This window comes from Perca fluviatilis, chromosome 10 (genome assembly GCF_010015445.1).
Source record: "Perca fluviatilis chromosome 10, GENO_Pfluv_1.0, whole genome shotgun sequence".
Taxonomy (NCBI): Eukaryota; Metazoa; Chordata; class Actinopteri; order Perciformes; family Percidae; genus Perca; species Perca fluviatilis.
Window position 1 is genome coordinate 22,857,668 of NC_053121.1, and position 19,074 is coordinate 22,876,741.

Here is a 19,074-nt window from a genome sequence, read left to right on the forward strand (position 1 = left end):
AGCGACTCAGAGCTTGCCGTAAAGCAGTATCTCTGGCTGTATATATGTATGACGTCATAGACATTTCAAAAGCGACTTTAAAAAAATCTAAGACACAGCAGTGTGTATTTTCTTAGCCTCCCCTTTTGAATGCAACATTCATATTACTAGACAAAAAATGATATCCTGAGAAAAGTGGGTTTTGAGGGGTATAGCTCCATAGAGCCCCATTCATTCTGCACTGGCCTGTGAGCGCCCCCTTTATGGAACTCTGGTGGAACTGCAACCAGTTCAGAAGCCGGAAGTAACGAGGGAGTGGCACTTCTTGATATATTAGAAATTCTTTGTTATTACTGACAAGTGACATACCATGAACCAGCTGATCATTATGAGTGATGGAAAAGGTATATGAAGTCTTCCTTTAAGAATTTACGCTGAGCTTCATTTCTATTTCAGTGGGTTTTGATTAAATGAGCCTGTTGACTTTTGTTACTGGTACATGATACTGGTGTAATTTTATGTTGAACTACAATCAATAAATGCCCTAATAAGATAAATAAATTTAAATGTGAAACTTCCTATAAATGTACAGTCAAATATGGGATGAATGCAATTGCTGGATAAATCTATAGACCTACACCTCCCTCCCTTTTGTTGTGACATCTACACCCTGGGCCTGCATTTAGCAGGATGGAAGCAAGTATTTGTCCACCTGCATACCATTATTGTTTGCCATACAAGTTGAATTAGGTATTAGGCCTATGTCTGATTTTATAGTGTACAGCACCTTATATGGGTATGTAGTTGCCCCACTTAGCTAACGGGTTTTCAGGTAAGGTGTGTTTAACATCTAACGTAAAGTTCAGTTTGTTTATAGTGCACAGACATAACCCAAGGAAAGACAGAGCATATTTTGTGTTTATGTACTGGTAGTCTCTTAATACATCCATGGTAATTCCTGGTTCGGCCTTGTTGAGGCAGTAACGCTGCGTGAAGTTGAAGTTTTGACCACTTCTTAAGAAAACAAGGAAGCGCTTGTACGTTATAGCAGCAGAATGATTGTCGACTGCAAGAAGTAGCTGTCCGCTGATTATCTTATCAGTGGCGTATAAGGTGAACAATTTATCCATCGCGCTTTAATGTACCAAACCGTTAAAATGTGTAGAGATCTTCAATTGAACAGAATGAGCGTTAGCTAGTGTGTGAGTATGTGAAGTTAGCATGGTACATTAACTTTGCTAGCAAGGTTAGCTGTAACTTAAGCTAAAAACCGTTAACGATCTGCTGAAACGGTACTGGACGTTCGTTAAAGTCAGTTTAAATTGTACAAAATGCAGTTTTCTAATCATGACTTCTGCTTCCTAGCCGAACCCGAGTTTTGACTCAAAAGCGTGTCGAAAGAGGCTAACTTTTCTTAGCAATGCCATTAATGACAATCTCGCATTGGCAGACCTAACGATATCTCCAGCGCTGCTCTGCATTTAACGTTACGTGTCCTCAAAGTGCTGATACACAAACCCAGTAAACTGCAATATTAACGAAATTCTCTCAGACATCAATACGAAACTTAACTTACCAGAGAGGCAGGTCGACGCAGAGATTAGTTATCTAACGTTAGCATGGAAATAGTCAGACGTTAACGTTACCCCACTTATCTTGTCTTCCATTAAACTCTGGGTAATTGCTGAAACCAGCGTGCACCTCATACAGTGCAGAACTGCTTGTGGATTGAAGACGTCTACACCAAAATACATTTTACTAAATTTCATTATATTGTTCTGTAACGTTATCTGTTTCATAATGACAATGACTAACTTGGTATTTAATGTGGATTGGTAAATCTGTCAGATATCCAATTTAAAGGGGCATCCCAGCAATTATTACACTTCCATAAAGTTGGGAGACTTTGACGTGTAAAACCAGTGCCTATTATAAAGGTCACTTAAACCAGTATTTGTATATTGATCTCAACAGCTAACTAGCTCTCCTGCAGAAATGGAGGCTGGGAGAAGAGATGAGAGTCTGGATGTGAGGGGAGCAGCAGCAGCAGCAGCAGAACCAAGCTTTTCTGGACACCAACAGACCTCTGCAAAGCCGGTTTGGACTTTACTAGAGGAAGCAGCCCAAATGAAAACGGAAGGGAATGCTCTCTACAGGGAGAAAAACATTCGCCCAGCCATCGGGCGTTATCACCGAGCTCTGCTGGTTCTCAGAGGCCTCGACTCTGATGTGATGGCGTCAGTGAAAGGGTTTGGACCTGAGATACCTGCTCTCGCACCTGAACAGGAGGCTTTTCTGAGAAACACACAAGTGGACTGCTACAACAACTTAGCTGGTAGATAAAACATCACAACTATGCAAAGTACAGGGGGGGAAAGAGTACTAGCTTTGACTTAAATATATCTGTTAAAATCTATTAAAGTAGTAGCTCTTCAAAAAACTATTCAGAGTATAAGTTAAGTTGTTCCATGTAGTTACTAGTTTTATATGGAGTCATAATAATCATTTCAATGTGAAAATGCCCGACCAACAAATCCCTCTGCAATTCAGTGACGCTCCAAAGAGGTGACTTCCTTTATGATAGCCGAGACACACCAACCAGACGGCCGACCGTCGACAGAAAAGCCAGTCGGAATGATCAGTCGGGTCCCCGAGGTCCAAAAAACTGCCTCGGAACACACTGAGGCGACACCGACTTAAGAAACGTAATGCGACTTAAGAACCCGTCACATGGGTTTGTTTTCTCCAGAAATTCAAAGCCAGACTGTCATGGCGGGTCGTTCAGAATACGATCTGATATTGTAGTAAAATAGTTCACTGAAACATGTTTCTGAAAACATTTTAAGAGAGAAATAGGCCATGCAGTTGCTGAATCTGTCTTCCTTTCAGCTCAACAAAGGTCAGTTTAAAAGATTTTCATCAGATTTTGAGAGACTCTAGTCACGCTCATTCCGCTCGCCATTTCCGGGTGAGTCCTGACTGCCCTGCCTCCGACTGAACGTGTCAGGTCGGCCAAAATGAAGGCCGACAGCCCCTCAGACGGACGACGGCACGGAACACACTGAACAGACTCGAGTCACTGACCTCGCCAGACTGTCCAACAGCCTATTATCAGCTTGGTGTGTCTCGGGCTTGAGAGAGCTTTTTCATTGATTGCATTACAAGGGAAATTGGCAGCTGAGTACAGTATGTACAGTGTTAAAAATGTACAAATATTTCTTTCAGCCTGTTTGCTGCAGAGACAGAGGGTTGACTATTCTCGTGTGCTGGACTACAGCCTGCGGGTGCTGAAGTGGCGACCAGGTGATGTCAAAGCAATGTACAGGGCAGGAGTAGCCACTCTGGAGATGGGAGATGCACAGACTGCCAAACAATACCTCACCCAGGCCTGCAGAGAGCAGCCTAATGGTAAGAAAAGAGCCAGCACATCAGGGTCATCCACAGCAGGCTTAGGCCAATATGTCAATATGTATGTTATGTTTTCACAAATCATTTTAGATGGATATTTATCTCCAATCAGTACGTAGTTCCCATTGGTTCTTATTTGTGAGACTTCCTTCTCTGGACAGTTAATGTATATATTCGGTTTCATATTTGATAACCACTTAAAATAGTAAAATGCCCTTTTTTGATTTGTCAAGATGCTTTTGTCTCTGAAATGTTATTTATTACCTTCAAGAAATAGTTTGACATTTTGGGAAATTCGCTTTGTTGCTAAGAGTTAGCTGGCAGAATTTGTGAGAATGTATTGTCTCTAGTATTGAATATATCCTGTATATTCTTTCCTAACATTCACCTGTGGGATAAAGGAAAGTATGCCTTTCCAAAATAAAAGTTCTATATTATTCCGTCTCAGATGCCAATGTTAGGAAACATCTGCAGAGGGCTGAGGAAAAACTGAATCAAGAGTTGCAAAAAGAGAGGGCCATGTACCGAGGCATGTTTTCCACCAGCCTGAAGAGCAGCTCCGGAGAAGGGATTAACCAAACCAACAGAGCTGGTGAAGGAGTTTGAGCCTGCCAGCTCAACCCACCAAATGAAGCCTCAAACTGAGAGAGCGTGTTGATCCTCAACTGATCACCAACTGAAGAATGTTGACACATCTTGAATAATGTTGCTTTGTCTCCTTTAGGTGAGAATAGGAAAGTAAGAACTGTAATTATACAGACTACTGGGAAGCAGTCAATAGGAAACTAAAGATGTCACTGCTGAAAATAGAAAGAAGAGGATGGGAAAGTTAGTTTCCTAGCAACACAGAAGCAGAGCTGTATTTCAGTTTGGATATTTCAGAAAAATGCCACTGAAAGCTAAAATGAGACTCGTCATGCACTACTGATTATGCCTTCATGATTACAGGTGTCTGGTCAGTGCTGTGAATGTTGATTATGTGAGTTTTCAAGTAAAATATTTTTTTATAAATAACATCCAAGCTCTGATGTCTTTTTAAACTCATTTGATTGTAATAGTGTATATAATACAGGTATTTCAGGCAGAGTACACGTTTAGTTATACATATTTCTTTTATTAATTGTAAGCCATGATAAGCCACATTTTGTCTCCAATAACTTCAATATTTTAATCATTCAATATTTGAAAATCCTGAGCACAATATCAAGTTAAAGAGTATTTGCTTGGTTTTGGTCATTATCTGGCCAATATGATTGTACTTCAGAGGCAGTGTTGCCCATAAACAGATTATCACATTCTCACAATAGCTATAATCACTGAACAAGTCACAGAGCAGCATGCAGAAGGGGAGTGTACATTATACACATTCATACATGGTTACAGGATTATTCTACTTATAGCCAATAGGAGTTCATATTCAATATCTTTAAATTGGGCTACTTTTAGCCCAGAATAAAGTTCTGTTGAGATGTTAAATCCTTTGAAACAGCACACTGAAAAATTCCCTTGAAACCCACACTAATAAAATGTTTAAAAGGTTTGTAGTTCTTTCCAGCTCCTAAAAGGAATTATTCACCCTTATATGAAGTTGTCACATAAGTTTTCTTCACTGACATTTCGCTGTGGGTCATGCTGCACCCTACAGCACTCTTGCTTGCTACTGTAGGGTGCACAATTAATGCATTGTCAAAGAGGAAAGAATTTGGGAGGCAGCGAAATTGATTGGCTGCAATGCACTGTATGCTGCAGAACCTATTTGAAGAAATTCGACAGACGTTATGTAGTTTTTTTGTGAGGCTATAAAAAGAGTGTCTTTAAAAATGTACAAAAACATTACTAAGATGAATGATGTGAGCCAAGAGCAAAATGAATAGCTTTTTACAGACTATGTGCCTGAGAGGAACTTCCATCATATTGGTAGTGGATTAAAAGGACTGGAAGATATCTTATGGCCAGTATTATAAAACCAGTGTATCTGTCTAATCAATCATTACGTCTTTGAAAGTTTAAAATGATGGCACTTCCTTTTACATGAAATATAATACCAACCAATCATCAATCACTGGTGTTTTGAACTTAACGTGGAAAATGCATATACTGTGATGGTTATTTATTGTACATGTGTCACTTCTTGGATGGCTTCCGTTTGAGACTCAGGGACCTCATGGAGCCAAACACTCTCCTCCCCAAGTCCCTCAGTGATCGAGAGCGCTGTAGGGACATCCGTGAAGGAGGGGATGGAGAGAAGGAAGGGGAGGAGAGAGGGGAGAGGGAATGGCAGCTGCCTTCCAGGCTCTGAGAGCGAGAGAGGTTAAAGAGGCTGGCGGTGGAGGACAGGCGTTTGTCTTCCTCCTTTGCTCTCAGCAGTCTGATGCCCTCGTCTTTGCTGTGGCCCATGCTACTTTGCCCCACATCTAATGAGGAGACCCAGTGTGCCCGCTCTGTGGGCTCCTCGCCGATGTTACGAGACACCAGCAAGCCTTGGGACTCACTCCTGAACAAAGCCCTCCTGGAAAGCCTGAGGCTGGTGCTGCGTCTTTCCCCATCTTCCTTCCCTCTTTTCTTTGAGAAGATGGGGGAGTTCTCTACTTTTGGCCTTCTGTCATTATTGCTAGATGAAGCCTTCATCTTTCGATGCTCCCTCCTCCAGCTTCCAATGCTGTTCCTCCTCCATCCATAGCCGTACTCAGCTCTGTCCATCTCCTCTCTTTCGCTTTCGGACTCTTTGCTCCAGATGCGTCCCTCAAAGCCCCTCCAGAGTTTTTTGGAGGTCCTCCTGGGCGTCTGGGCTGATGATCGCTCCCTCTCCTGCTCCCCAGCCCAAGCAGAGCTATGGTCCTCTCTCTTAGCATAGCTGCTTACTGTGGCTGCCCGGATCAGCTTGTGGGAGGCATGCTTTCCTCTATAAAGCCCCTCTCCTTCTACCCTCTTACACCCACCACTACCCCCACTCTGCCGAAGTGAGCCACCCCTTGGTTGGATACCGCCATGCTCCAAAGGAGAGCTCCTTGTATTGGTGCGAGGCAGGGAGCACTGGAAGGGTGCATCCCGTCGGAAAACAGAGAGCGGGGTGGCACCCAGAGGGGATGGCTGGAGAGGCCGGGGAGGGGAACGGCCCCTGGTGGTGGGGTGGGAGGCAGGGGAGGAGGCAGTGGAAGAGGGAAGGTCAGACGGCGAAGGGATCTGCTGGTAGTGGCATTGTGAGGAATAGTGGGAAGAGGGAATATGGATGGACTGATAGGGGTGTATGGGGCTGCTGGAGTGTGAGAGAGGAGGGGTGAGGCTAGACTGAGACTGTGGAGAATGGGTGACACTGAGAGACAGCTGTATGGGTCTCTGGGGATTAAGGTCGGTTAGTCTAGTATAATCATGTAAATGATCTGTCTGGGCTTTCAGGTGGGTTTTACTGTGACCCCTCACCTCACCTGCCGGATCCGTTTGGAAGCAGTCAATATCCAGCTCCACACCTTGTTCCATCAATCCCACCACAACAGCCCTAGAGAGGCCAGAGAGGCGTGAGATCTCCCCCACCATGGGGGAGTCTTCACTCAGCTTGGGACTGGAGCTGGACTCTTGGATCAAACTACTGCGCTGAGACCCTGGAGCTGATCCAGAGTTTGAACCAAACACTGATGGCCCAGTCTCAGGTGGAGCACCGCTGCTCCAGTCTACTGAGCGACAGAATACAGATGACCCAAATCCAGAAGTGGGTCCAGACCCTGAAGTGACCTCCAGGGAACTGCGGTGGCTCAGGCTGCTTGGACATGTTGAAATGCGAGGGCGAGCCCTAACTGCTGGGGTGGGTGTAGTGGAGGAGAGTGATGTAGCAGAGGCCGTGGAAGTTGAAGAAATATCGCTCCTCAAAGCTCCACAGCTGCCATTTTTGGGATTGTCCACCAGTCCCCGGCTAGAATTTAAACCAGGAGTCAGGTTCAAGTTGAGGTTGAGATGCAGATTTATGTTCAAGTCCTCTCCGGTTGCTGAAGGAAGGTTACCCAGGTTGATTGAATTTCTAGTAGCTTTTTTTCCACTGGTGCTGAGGCTGATTCTGGCAGAGTTTCCCAGCAGTGACTTACAGGGAGTGATGCTGCCCCCTGGCAGGGTGGAGGGTGTACTGCGGCTCTCAAAGGCAGAAAGGGACTGGGTCGAACCGTGACTTTTGCCAGGGGTACCAAGGCCTCTGTGCCTGACTTGACCAGGGGTGGCAGCTGAAGTGAAATCGGAAGTGGAGGAGGTTACCCGGCTGTAGTACTGGCGAGCCAGTCGAGAGATGTATTGCTCCAGCTGGGTGAAAGAAGCTTGGCCAGGGGGCTGCTGGGGCTGGTGAGGCAGAGTTGGATCAGCGTTGGACTCTTGTGGTTCATCTAGTTGGGGTCCTTCAGGGCTTGGAGAGGCCGATTTCTCTTGGCTCTGGGAGGTGAAGAGGGGGCTCTGGAGGGCGACGGCATGCAGCGGGCTTGGGTAGGGGTACACCTCTTTGGTCCGACGGGACACCAGGTCGGTGCAGTAGCGAGGGTCCAGCTGGGGGTTTGGATGGAGGGAGGAGGTGGGGTCGAAAAGCGGGATGAGGGAAGAAATCAGGGAGTCACTGAGTCCTGAGCAGAGGTCAGACAGAAAGCTCAGACTGGCTGCTTCAATGTCACTTTGGACTGTAAGAGACGAGAGAAGAAGAACATTTTTTATTATTTTAGGTCATTATTCCATAATATTTATACATTAATCTCTTTCCAGAGCTCCACTGATGTTTATAGCCAGAGCACTGCTTTGAACCGTCTTCAGTTGACCTTTTTGAACCGTCTTCAGTTGACCTTTTTGAACCAGCTTCAGCTGACTGCTGCAAAGTCATATTTACACGGATGGATTTACATGACATGGATCCATTACATGATATGGATCTATTGTCCAGCTCACCTGAAGCTGGTGTCCCTTCTGTTGGTTCAGCATCTTCCTGGCTGCTCTGCAGTGCAGGCTGCTGTTGCTCCACTGCACCTTCTGACCACAGGATGTCAGTGTTGTCAGAGGACAGAGGGACCTGCTCCCACAGCTTCAGGGGTCTGGCCGGTGGCACCGATACCCCCTGAGCAGCGTCACTGGACACAGAGTAGCAAGAGTCTGAGAGCGAGCTCCCGCTTACTGAATAGAAACCTTGAGGAAGAGAGGAAAATAAATTCAGAATGTATCTGTATGCTAAATTCTAAGCGACAATATCCAATCATTTTCTATAATACTCAGGGGCGCCAATGATGAAGGCCAGGAAACAGGGGTGCCTAAAGACCATTGTTTCATTTGTATTTCTTATTAATTCTATAAATTAGGGGTTGTACTTATTCCTTAGCCGACTCCTATTTTGTGCTGTTACTGACGTTATTTTTTTTTTTTAGGTTACATTTAATTTAAAAACAGTAGAAAAAAAAAAATAAAACATCAATTTCATACACATGTTGCTTGCAGTTTCATAAAGTCTTTGGTAGGTCTTTCTTGAAAAAGGAAATAATGTTTTCTGGAACAAAAGGGTTAGTGTTGTTTGGATGTATATAAAGACAGTAATGTCAGTAAAAACTTACTTAGCTAAACAAAGACGTCACCTACAGAAACTCAAACTTCAGTAACATAAATTCCAGGAGAAAGGCATCACAGTACTGGATCCACTGTTTGACTAACAAGTAACATGAAGGTACTGCAGTGCAAAAACAGCTGTAAACACTTACAGTAGCTTAAAAAATATCACACAAATCTACATTATATAATAAATATAAGGCATGAAACTAACTTCAAACTTAAAATAATCTAAAATAATCTTTCTGGTTTGAGTTGAATCACTTAAAATAGTATAAAAGAAGGCATACATGAGTGCAAAGCAGGGAGAGGAATGTCTGAGTTGGGTGCAGTGATACAGAGACCACAGTTACAGTGGGAGTGGATAAGAGTTTGGCAAGAAAGGCTGAAAAGTTGACAGAGAAAGAGAGAGAGAGTCAGTGCCAAGTCCCAGAGTAAGAGCAAGTAAACAAAAGTAAAAAAGGAACCCGGTTAATGGTTAATGGGACTTCTCTTACACAAGGTGAGCTGTAGTGATATCAGACGGTGACAAACTGCGTTGGTTACTGTTCAGGTCAGTGCTGTGGACCACACACTGTTGACCACTCTGTGTGTGTGTGTGTGTGTGTGTGTGTGTGTGTGTGTGTGTGTGTGTGTGTGTGTGTGTGTGTGTGTGTGTGTGTGTGTGTGTGTGTGTGTGTGTGTGTGTGTGTGTGTGTGTGTGTGTGTGTGTTTACCTGAACTAGGTCTGGAGTCACAGTCCAGATGGACCGTTCCACTGGGGTCTGGTGTTGGTGGAGAGAGCAGGTCAGAGGGGGCGTCCCAGGACAGAGTAGACCAGCGTGAGTTACTCCCCCTGCCAGATGAGAAGTGGACTGTCCCATCCCCTGAATTACTGCCACAATCCTCTGAGCTGCTCTGACAGGGCAATACCACTATATCTGAGAGAGACGGCACCTGATAAAAACAAAACATGCGACAGGTGAGGGCTGACCAATATTGACAAAGTCAAATATCTTTGACTACAATATCTAAATACTGTAACTAGGATTATATGCATACATATTTGTCTGGGGAAATAAAATGTTTGGTGATGTGGATAAAAAGGCCAACCAAGTAAAAACATGTGTAGATCATTTTACCAAATTACAAGAATCAAATAAGTGCAGAAACAAATCAGCATTTACGGCCATACAGAAAAATGACAACATTTAAGCTATAACATCATTACAGTGGCCAAATTACCGAGATGATATTTGGTCTAATTTGATAAAGATATGACCATCCAATGGTTGTAATAACAGGAATTACTCATTATGATACACAGTGTAGACAGGGCTTGTTTGGAAGGGAATTTCACCTCTGTGAAATGTACATTTTGGTGGGCATAGTTCTCTAGATGTTCAAGCACAACGATCATATACTAAGAGCTGTCCCTCATATACTGGTACCTCCCACCTATTATTAAATTATCTTAAAATTTTAAGACAGCCTAGAGGTTTGCAGCATTAACCATGAACTGCTGCAACAATCACCATTTCACTACCTCGACCTCAACACCCATCCTGAATGCAAGAAGAGTTGCTGAAAAGTGTGAAAAAAATGTTCTCTTGTAGATTATACAACACATTCAGAATACTTCATTTGAAAATCAAAGCTGGGTCTATTTATAAAAACAGATAGCATGCCCCCAAACTATATTATTTATAATATTGAAACATATTTATGCAAATTAAATGTATTTTCTTCCCACAAACAATACTGAAGAAGCATTGTTTTCATATACTGGTACTTCTCACCGCTTATTAAATCTCATCAATAAGTGTTGGACCAGGGTGCCCTGTAGGGGTCATAAGACAAAAGGTCGGGAACCCCTGATTTAATCTTTAACAATTTATTGTATTTTATAAAACACACACACACACACACACACACACACACACACACACACACACACACACACACACACACACACACACACACACACACACACACACACACACACACACACACACACACACACACACACACACACACACACACACACACACACACACATCTTTTTTTATGTAAACTCTTCAGATAAAAGTAGTGGAGTAAAATTATTAATGAACGTCTGTTACATTCAAGCCGTTGCCAAATGAGTTGCTACAAAGCTAATTAAGACTATCAGCTCCACAAAACTCCCTCAGTATGACTATGTTCAGAAGATTGTGTCATCCGGCGACTTTCGCGTGCAGAAACTCGAGTGAAGAGAATTACCTATTCTGAAGAGTCCATCATGTTTTTTTTTTTGTTTTTTTTAAATCACAGAAGGCTTCAGTCATGTGGATGCGGCGACAGGGATGTTGTCATTACTTAGAATTCCTCATGGGGGAGACAGAAACTACACACTATAGCTTTAAGTAAAGTACAAGTACCTCAAAACTGTACTTAAGTACAGTACTTGAGTAAATGTACTAAGTTACTTTACACCACTAACAATAAAGCCACTGCTTTAAACACACAACTCATTGGCACCGCTTGTTTTTGTGAGAGTAGAGACACAGTTAGACCAGTGTGAAAAGACATGTATGTACATCTATTATATCATTTACCAGACACGCTCTGGTGACGTCACACCGTTTACCGGAACAGACACACACAGACACACACACACAGTTAAGTAAAGCAAAGTGCCTCCATTTGCTAGATTAGTAAGCGCTTGGTGGAGAAACCCCTCCTCCAATTATCCTACAAATCCCCTACCCCTCCAGGACAGCAGCCAAGAGGAGCCCCTGCATTTGACTGATCGAGCCCAGACAACAGAACACTGTGAGTGGCACTGATCAATCCTCTTGTTACTGAGGAAACAATACAGGTAGTGACTCACTGCTGGGGTGACAGGAGAGAGGGGTGGGATTCAGAAGATAATGGGAGAAGACAGATGACGTAACAAAGAGCAGCCGGAGCGGCAGAAGGGAAGGGGGATGGAGTGAGGAGAAAAAAGGGATGGAAGGAAAAGAAGTGGGAGAAAGAGTTACAGACTTTGACCTGTTGTAGGCTTTCTTCCCCTTTTGCTGTGTGAATTAGGTGCTTCCAGTCACTCCTGTCCCCTTTTGGGGTTTTTTCCTTTGTTTTGTTTTTTTTTTACTTCCAAGGGAGTTTAAAGTGAGTCGAGGCGAGTGGGTGACCAAAAAATAAAAGTTGAATTGAGTGAGAGGGACCAAAAAAGAGACAGAGAAATAAGAGAGTGAGTCACTGAGTGAGTGAAGGCGGTAAAGGGAGGGTGAGGTGGGGAGTGGGTGAGCGGTTGCCGGGTGAGAGAGAAGGGCATCTTGAAGGACCCCCACCTCCCCCACACTCCCCTTGACAAAATAAACCCCCACTTCTGTAATATCCTTCGAGCCTGCCGCCCCGTGCTCACCATAGCTACAGCTGCTCGCTCTCTAACTCTCGCTCGCTTCTCCTCCCACACAGAACCACAACACTACAACAGGCTCGGCGAAATGTTTAACTCAGCCTGAGGATACACAATCCAGGCTTGTTGTGACTCTCGCTCGCATGTATGAACTGTTGTCTGTTCTGCCGCTAATTCCCACTCACTGCAAATTCTTCTTACTGCCATAAAAGAACATAGGTTTTATCATTCTGCCTCAACTTAAGTCTATTTAAAGATATTAAGTAACCCTTTAAAAAGTCCCTTGAATGTATATGTATACAGGATATATATGCAAAAATGTCCATCTCCTCAATATAATCCTCCAACAATATAATGCACTGCACATTACAGAATATAATGTTACACAGACCTGCATGATCAAATCATAGGACAGACAAGTGGGTGGGGGTCTGCTCAGAGCTTTGTAATATGATATTGCTTCATGTGAGGGAGCAGCACAGCCCCTCTGGAACAATATGAAAAAAAATGTATGGGTCGATTGGACAATAATGCTGGCGATCGCAGCTGCACAAGCAACATACCTCCTCTTAATAAGTGCATTATGTCATTACAGCGAGACAAATGGCAGCGGTTGCCATGTTGAGGCAGAGTCATTTGGTCAAACAGGAGCGAGTGTTTGGTGAGAAGAAGCTCTTGCTTGTTCTACACAGCAGTGTTTATTGTTTCATGCATTATTAATGTGGTATTGAAATATAAAGACAGCCCACGCTGTGCATCTTCATCTTCGCCAGCCGAGTGGAGTGATATGTTCTCCACCTTTTCTGAAACATTCAGGTGAATCTTTCATTGCACATAAAAAGTAGAGTTTGTTTTTTTCCCAGTGAGCTTAAAAAGGATCCCGAGGCAAGAACCAAGAGACAAAAGCTGTCTCACTCCACAAGTCAGGGTAATGGCTCTCCATGTAAGATGATGCTTTCCAATACTAAACCTAATTTCAAGACAGGATGCCTTCAGTAATAGTGCACACAGCACTGCGCATGGTGTAGAGACACAAACACATACTGTGTATTATGGCTGCAACTATTATCTTTAGAATCGATGATTCTATTTAATAATTGATTAGACATTTGGTCTATAAAACAGTAGAAAACTGTGGAAAATGATCAAGGTAATGATATCAAATGCCTTGTTTTGTCCGATCAACAGCCCAAAACCCAAAGATAACAAGAAAAGGCAACTAATTTTCTAATTTTGAAGTAAGGGAAGCTCTGCAGCACACGCCTTCCCCCACTCCTTTCCTCTGTATGCAGTCTTCAGTAAGGAGATTTTTTATTTTTGAACGCTTAACGGCAAGAATCAGTGTTTCAACAACTTGGCCTTGACACCGATTCTGAAGGCAAGAAGAAGAGTTGCTAAAAAGTGTGACAAGATTAAAATGTTACAAACAAGTAGTCTACTTCTAGTTCATACAAAACATGTAGAATACTTAATTTGGAAATCAAAGTTGGGTCTACTTATAAAAACAGATTTGCAACCCTAAAACTGAATTATTTATGATATTGAAACATATTTCATACAAACTAAATGCGTTTGCTTTCCACAAACAATGTTGAAGAAGCACTTGTTTTTGAGGTGTCATTACTTCTTTCAAAAACCTGCATGCGTCACAAATGCCGGAGCACATCACAAGGTTGAAAAGATGTAATTTTAAATTGTATTTTTCCATCACAGATGACACCATACAGCCATAGTCCAGACCTGCCAAATATGGATTTGCACAGTCATAACTCCTACCCTCTCTCTGCTATTAGAGAGAAAAGGTGAATCACATTTCAAGAGTTTAATTCCAAAAACAAAACAAAAAAATTAACAAAGCTGGTGTTAAAGTAGAGCAAAAAGCTGGTGTTAAAGTAGAGCACATTATGTTGTGAGTCATCTAATCCTCAGCTCACAAAAATAGTTACGTTTTGAAAAGCAGAACATCCTGCATTTGTCAAAGCAGTAAGTAATGAATTCCAGGTCAAATTAACAGAATGTGTTTGGGGTTGACATTTTTACAGTAATCATCCCCATTGATGGTAGTAAATAAACATCTGCTCTCTCTTCTTTGCTCTCTCTGTTTAAACTAGATGTGGTCACTTTTGCAACAACAAGAACAACTATTTGTCTCCATTTATGCATCTTTTGTGTTGGCGGAGGTCGGCCCGGGCAGAGGGCAGAGTGCCAGCCTGCTCTGCTACACTGGCAGCTCCCTTTAGAGGTGAGAATGAGCAATGCTGCTTGGCCTCTCAACGGGATATCTCAGCACCATGGGGGAGAACTACAGAGGAGATGTTGGGAGGTGGGTGGCGAGGAAGGCGGCACATTATGAGCCACACTTCCATGCAGATGCCCTCAGATGGGACTGACATTTCTGTCCCTGCACTGATGAAAACAGATTGTATTATTATTATCTTCCCTTTAGTGCAAGCATGTAATTATTGTGTCAAATAAATACACTGTTCTGCAAAAAGGTGACCTGAGCTGTGGCCTGATTTAGACAGAACATTTGTACATGTATTAATGTGCTGCATGCTGTTGACTAATACGGCTCATTACAGTAGTATCAGGCACACATATTCACAGTGTAAATACACTGTGTGCAAAGTGATCAGGATGAAGTGTTGGTTACTTTCTCAGAATGCAGCAAAGGATTTAATATCTGAGGTGGAATAACTACCAACACCAGGAGACCCTGAACACAACACGAACCTGTCACTGGTTTGTCAAATCTGGAAATGATCTCGAGGTAATCCATGACAGACTAACACGCACATAACTACACTCTCTGTACAATGCAGTGAATTAGGTCCATAGAAAAAAGTCAATCTATTAATTTTTTTAGGATAGTTTGATCTTAAGGAGCAATTTCACTGCTTGAAGGAGTATTATTTCATAGAAAAGGCTGTCGATGTGGTGGAAAGGAGCAGTTATATTTAAAATTGGTGCCCTTTAAATAAAAAAAGGACATAACAGGCTGTTGTATTTCCTGAAGCTGAAACTAACCATTATTTTCTTGAGTTTGTCTAATAAAATGTCAAAAAAATAGAGAAAAATGCCCATCGCGGTTTCCCAGTGCCCAAGGCGACAGCTTCAGATTGCTCACTCCTAAACCAAAATATATTCCTTTTCAAAATAGTTGCTGTCAATCCTCTAATTGACTAATCAACACATTTTTTCAACTCTATTGATTCAATATTGTCTTGCCAGTGACCATTTTAGTATTAAGTCTCGCATTTCTAACCGGAAAATCTTGCTGGATGCACTCGCAGGCATCTTTATCCTCTCATTTACAACAGATTTTTTCATCTTGATGACTTCACTGGTTCAAATGTAGTTCATGTCCACTAATAAGAGACCAGACAGCCCCAGTATCTAGGCCTCCAGGATGGGACCTGTTCACATCCTGTCCTCTTGTATTACATGTCAACCCACATTCCCCTCATTCTCAACACTAGGATTGGAAATGGATTAATTTTATGTGTGTGTTTGAAGATCACCCATCCTAACCTTTGTGAAGAAAGTCACAGTTCACTGGAGCATTCAGGATTTCACAAAAAAAGATCAACATAGCACAGTTTAGCTCAGATGACCTACAGTGATGGAGTCTACCTTCATATTGTGATCAGAGTGATTTGAATGCAAACTGGATGCCAAAGTGACCTTTACAGCTGATGAGCATACCGACCAGAGCCAAAAAAAACTGCAGCAGTGTCTGGTTGCTGGCTTGTGTGATAATGCCTGCACCTGATTTTAACGCCTATCCCACCATATCATCCTTTCTAACCTTGAGGCAGGGCACAGAGCCAGACAGGAGCTGGTCCTGGTACCCTGACCTCCATGACATTTGCTCCATGTGACGGTTACAAACTGCTGCTTTGGAAAATGATCGGGCATGCTTGGATGGTCCCTGGCATCATCTCACTCAGTTGGGTGTTCAGCCCTCGGCACAGCCATGCCCCGCCAAGCAGCGATAAAATCTGTCTACTGAGGCGCAGAGGGACTGGCTTGTTGGCAGATCACCATCATCCCCGCATCCATATTTAATAATCTCGTCATGTAGAGCTCCCTGACAGACGCACTGACTGACCTGTTGCCTGCGGGATGTCGCAGAGCCATGCTTGGCTTCCGAGGCGGCGCTCTCCGGGGTTGCGCTCCCCTCCTCCGCCCGTGGTTCTTCGGCGTTGGCGGTAGTGGAGGCTCGGTGCTCCAGAGCGGTGTCCACCATCTCCAGGTGTTTGCACCTGAGCAGCTCCAGCTCCAGCACGCCGGCCAGCGTCGCGTTGAGGCGTTCTCCGATGCGGACACGCTCAGTGCCCGACCAGAGCGAGTTCACGCAGCCGCGGCGGCCGGCCATCCTCGTCGGGGTTCCCGGCAGGCGGAACCAAGGCGCACCGCCGACCACCGCTCAGTTGCCGTGCAATGGATGAGACGAACGAGTTGGCTACGGTGCAGCTCCAGGTAGAGCAACACAGGTCCGGACGAGCGATAGCAACATAGTAGCCTACTTAGTCGCTTGGATCAATGCGATAAGGGAAATATAATCACCATCTCTAACGTGCCATGCAGCTACAGCCTACAGCTTCAGGACAGCCCTGCTGACTGGCACAAGACTAGAATTAATGAATCCACCGGTATGAGGGAACATCAACGAGCCATGTCTTCATTTCCTGTTGACACAATCCTCTCTTTTTTTTAAATTTCACTTATAAGCTTCTCGGTCCAGTGGAGTTACCATGGTGCTGCGCTCCTGTACGCTGTGTCCCCTATGAGACAATGCAGAAGACAGACGGAGGGTGATAGCGTTACATGTGGGAGCAGGCAGAGGAGAGGAGGAGCCGCTGCACCAGAGCTGCACACCGATTGGACAGGGAAGTTTTTCGAATGGACGTATGCAAAAATCCCCCTGAGTATCCAACTCCACTGTTCAGGATGCCAGTGGACAAATGCTCACATTCCCACAGTGTCCCCATAGTGAGGTTACAAAGTGACCTCATCAGGCTCTGTAGTACGCTATATTATCATTTTGTACACAATAGTTTTAATGTGAAAATGGAGGATATAGTAGGATCCCTCAGCCACCCCCACCCCCCCACCCCCAAACCCCAACTTTAGTTAACTTTCAACTTTAGGGAACAAATCTTTTTCAAGACATAAGGTCTTCTGTGAAAAAGGTTTGCAGCAGAAATACAATGTCATAATTTCCTTTTCAAGGGAATGGGTGAAAATGTAGTTTTATGTAAACTTTTTTATTTTAGTTTACATTGTGTTCAAACGGTGCATAATCCTAAATAAAGTTGTGATTGTGATGAATCAAATTACCACAAACTAGTTGACACATGGGCAGTGAATCAATAGCAACTGCATATATTCTTTTAAAATCTTAAATCTTAAAGTCCTACCATTTATGAATATCATCTGTATATCAACTGTCCACAAGTTTTAAAAAAGTAAGAAAAAAGCATACAGTTTTCAATAAAAAAAAAAAGAGGATTATTTAGGCAATTATGTTTCTGTATTATTCTGCATGTTAGACTGGTGCAGTGCACTTTGCTCTTGTGCCACCTTTCAACCAGCAGAGGGTGATCTTCTTCCACAACAGCGCATCATCAGTTATCAGGCTCCTCTCCTATGGAACCAGCTCCCGATCTGGGTTCGGGGGGCAGAAACTGTCACCTCATTCAAGAATGAACTTAAAACTCTCCTATTTGACAAAGCTTATAGTTAGGGAGTGAGGAGTTGCAGTGTTCACCTAACTGGCCCAACTGCTTCTCTTCATAATTGTTAGATTAATAATACATAACAAAGTAGAGGGAGGCAGGCCAGCCAAGCCAGATCCGGCAGGGGGAGAGTTCTAAGCCCGAAAACGCTACCTCTCCTTATGACCTGTCTCTCTTAGTTACCTGTTATAGTTACGCTGTTATAGTCCTAGACTGCCGGGGGACTTCCTTCCTTTGACACACTGAGCTGCTCTCTCCTCTCCCTTTCTATTACTGTTACTATTACTATTACTATTACTATTACTATTACTATTACTATTTGTGTGCAGCCCGTCCCAGAAATGCTTGTTACTAATCCTAGCTTCTGGGGAGTTTCCCCGGAGTCCTTATGCTTTTTTTTTCCCCCAGCGTATTTCCTTGGAGAACGTTGGCACCAAGATCTTGGTTGCAGCTGTCGCCGTGGTCCTGCTGCACTCCCTGCTGAGCTCAGCGATGCCCTGCAATGTCATGCTGCGTCCTGCTGAACCCTGCAGCTTCCCGCTACATCCAGTCACTGTTCCATTATTAATGTGACTACTATCGCCACTGTTCATCCAACCGGCTCGTCAGACACCGCCTACCAAGAGCCTGGGTCTGTCCGAGGTTTCTTCCCAAGAGGGAGTTTTTCCTCGCCACTGTCGCACTGCTTGCTCTTGAGGGAATTACTGGAATTGTTGGAATTGTTGGGGCTTTGTAAATTATAGAGTGTGGTCTAGACCTACTCTATCTGTAAAGTGTCTCGAGATAACTTATGTTATGATTTGATACTATAAATAAAATTGAATTGAATTGAATTGAATTGAATCATCCCTGGTTATGTTTCCACAGGCTTGGTGGCTCAAAATGTTTGACTTATCTGAGTTAAACTATTATGTACATTCAGTTGCTGGTTTATTGACAGTGGAGAGCACAAAGTCTTAGAAAGACAGCAGTATAGTGCAGTATAATTCAACAGCAGCTCAAACTGCCACC

General features: G+C 43.6%; 2 protein-coding genes and 1 long non-coding RNA gene across 4 annotated transcripts; 2 read left to right on the top strand and 1 right to left on the bottom strand.

The window, feature by feature from the left end:
• The first annotated feature begins 957 nt into the window (after positions 1-957).
• On the top strand, positions 958-4,412 carry ttc9c (tetratricopeptide repeat domain 9C). 2 transcript variants are annotated; one of them, XM_039813683.1, is made up of 4 exons: positions 958-1,092; positions 1,954-2,314; positions 3,205-3,387; positions 3,836-4,412. In XM_039813683.1, the coding sequence occupies exons 2-4, from the start codon at positions 1,975-1,977 to the stop codon at positions 3,991-3,993; spliced, it is 681 nt and encodes a 226-aa protein (XP_039669617.1). In that variant the 5' UTR covers positions 958-1,092; positions 1,954-1,974; the 3' UTR covers positions 3,994-4,412. The 2 variants fall into 2 exon arrangements, with proteins under 2 accessions (XP_039669617.1, XP_039669619.1); XM_039813685.1 differs by lacking the exon at positions 958-1,092 and adding an exon at positions 1,161-1,181.
• Positions 4,413-4,480: 68 nt separating this feature from the next.
• si:ch211-168f7.5 lies at positions 4,481-17,115 on the bottom strand. Its single transcript, XM_039813682.1, has 4 exons — positions 16,434-17,115; positions 9,660-9,879; positions 8,299-8,532; positions 4,481-8,036 (listed from the first exon to the last, which is right to left on the bottom strand). The coding sequence occupies exons 1-4, from the start codon at positions 16,698-16,700 to the stop codon at positions 5,512-5,514; spliced, it is 3,246 nt and encodes a 1,081-aa protein (XP_039669616.1). The 5' UTR covers positions 16,701-17,115; the 3' UTR covers positions 4,481-5,511.
• Positions 9,805-17,431, top strand: LOC120566955. The gene is made up of 4 exons (XR_005640493.1): positions 9,805-9,904; positions 14,434-14,564; positions 14,984-15,092; positions 17,057-17,431. It is a non-coding gene; the product is annotated as an uncharacterized LOC120566955 (long non-coding RNA).
• Positions 17,432-19,074: the final 1,643 nt, after the last annotated feature.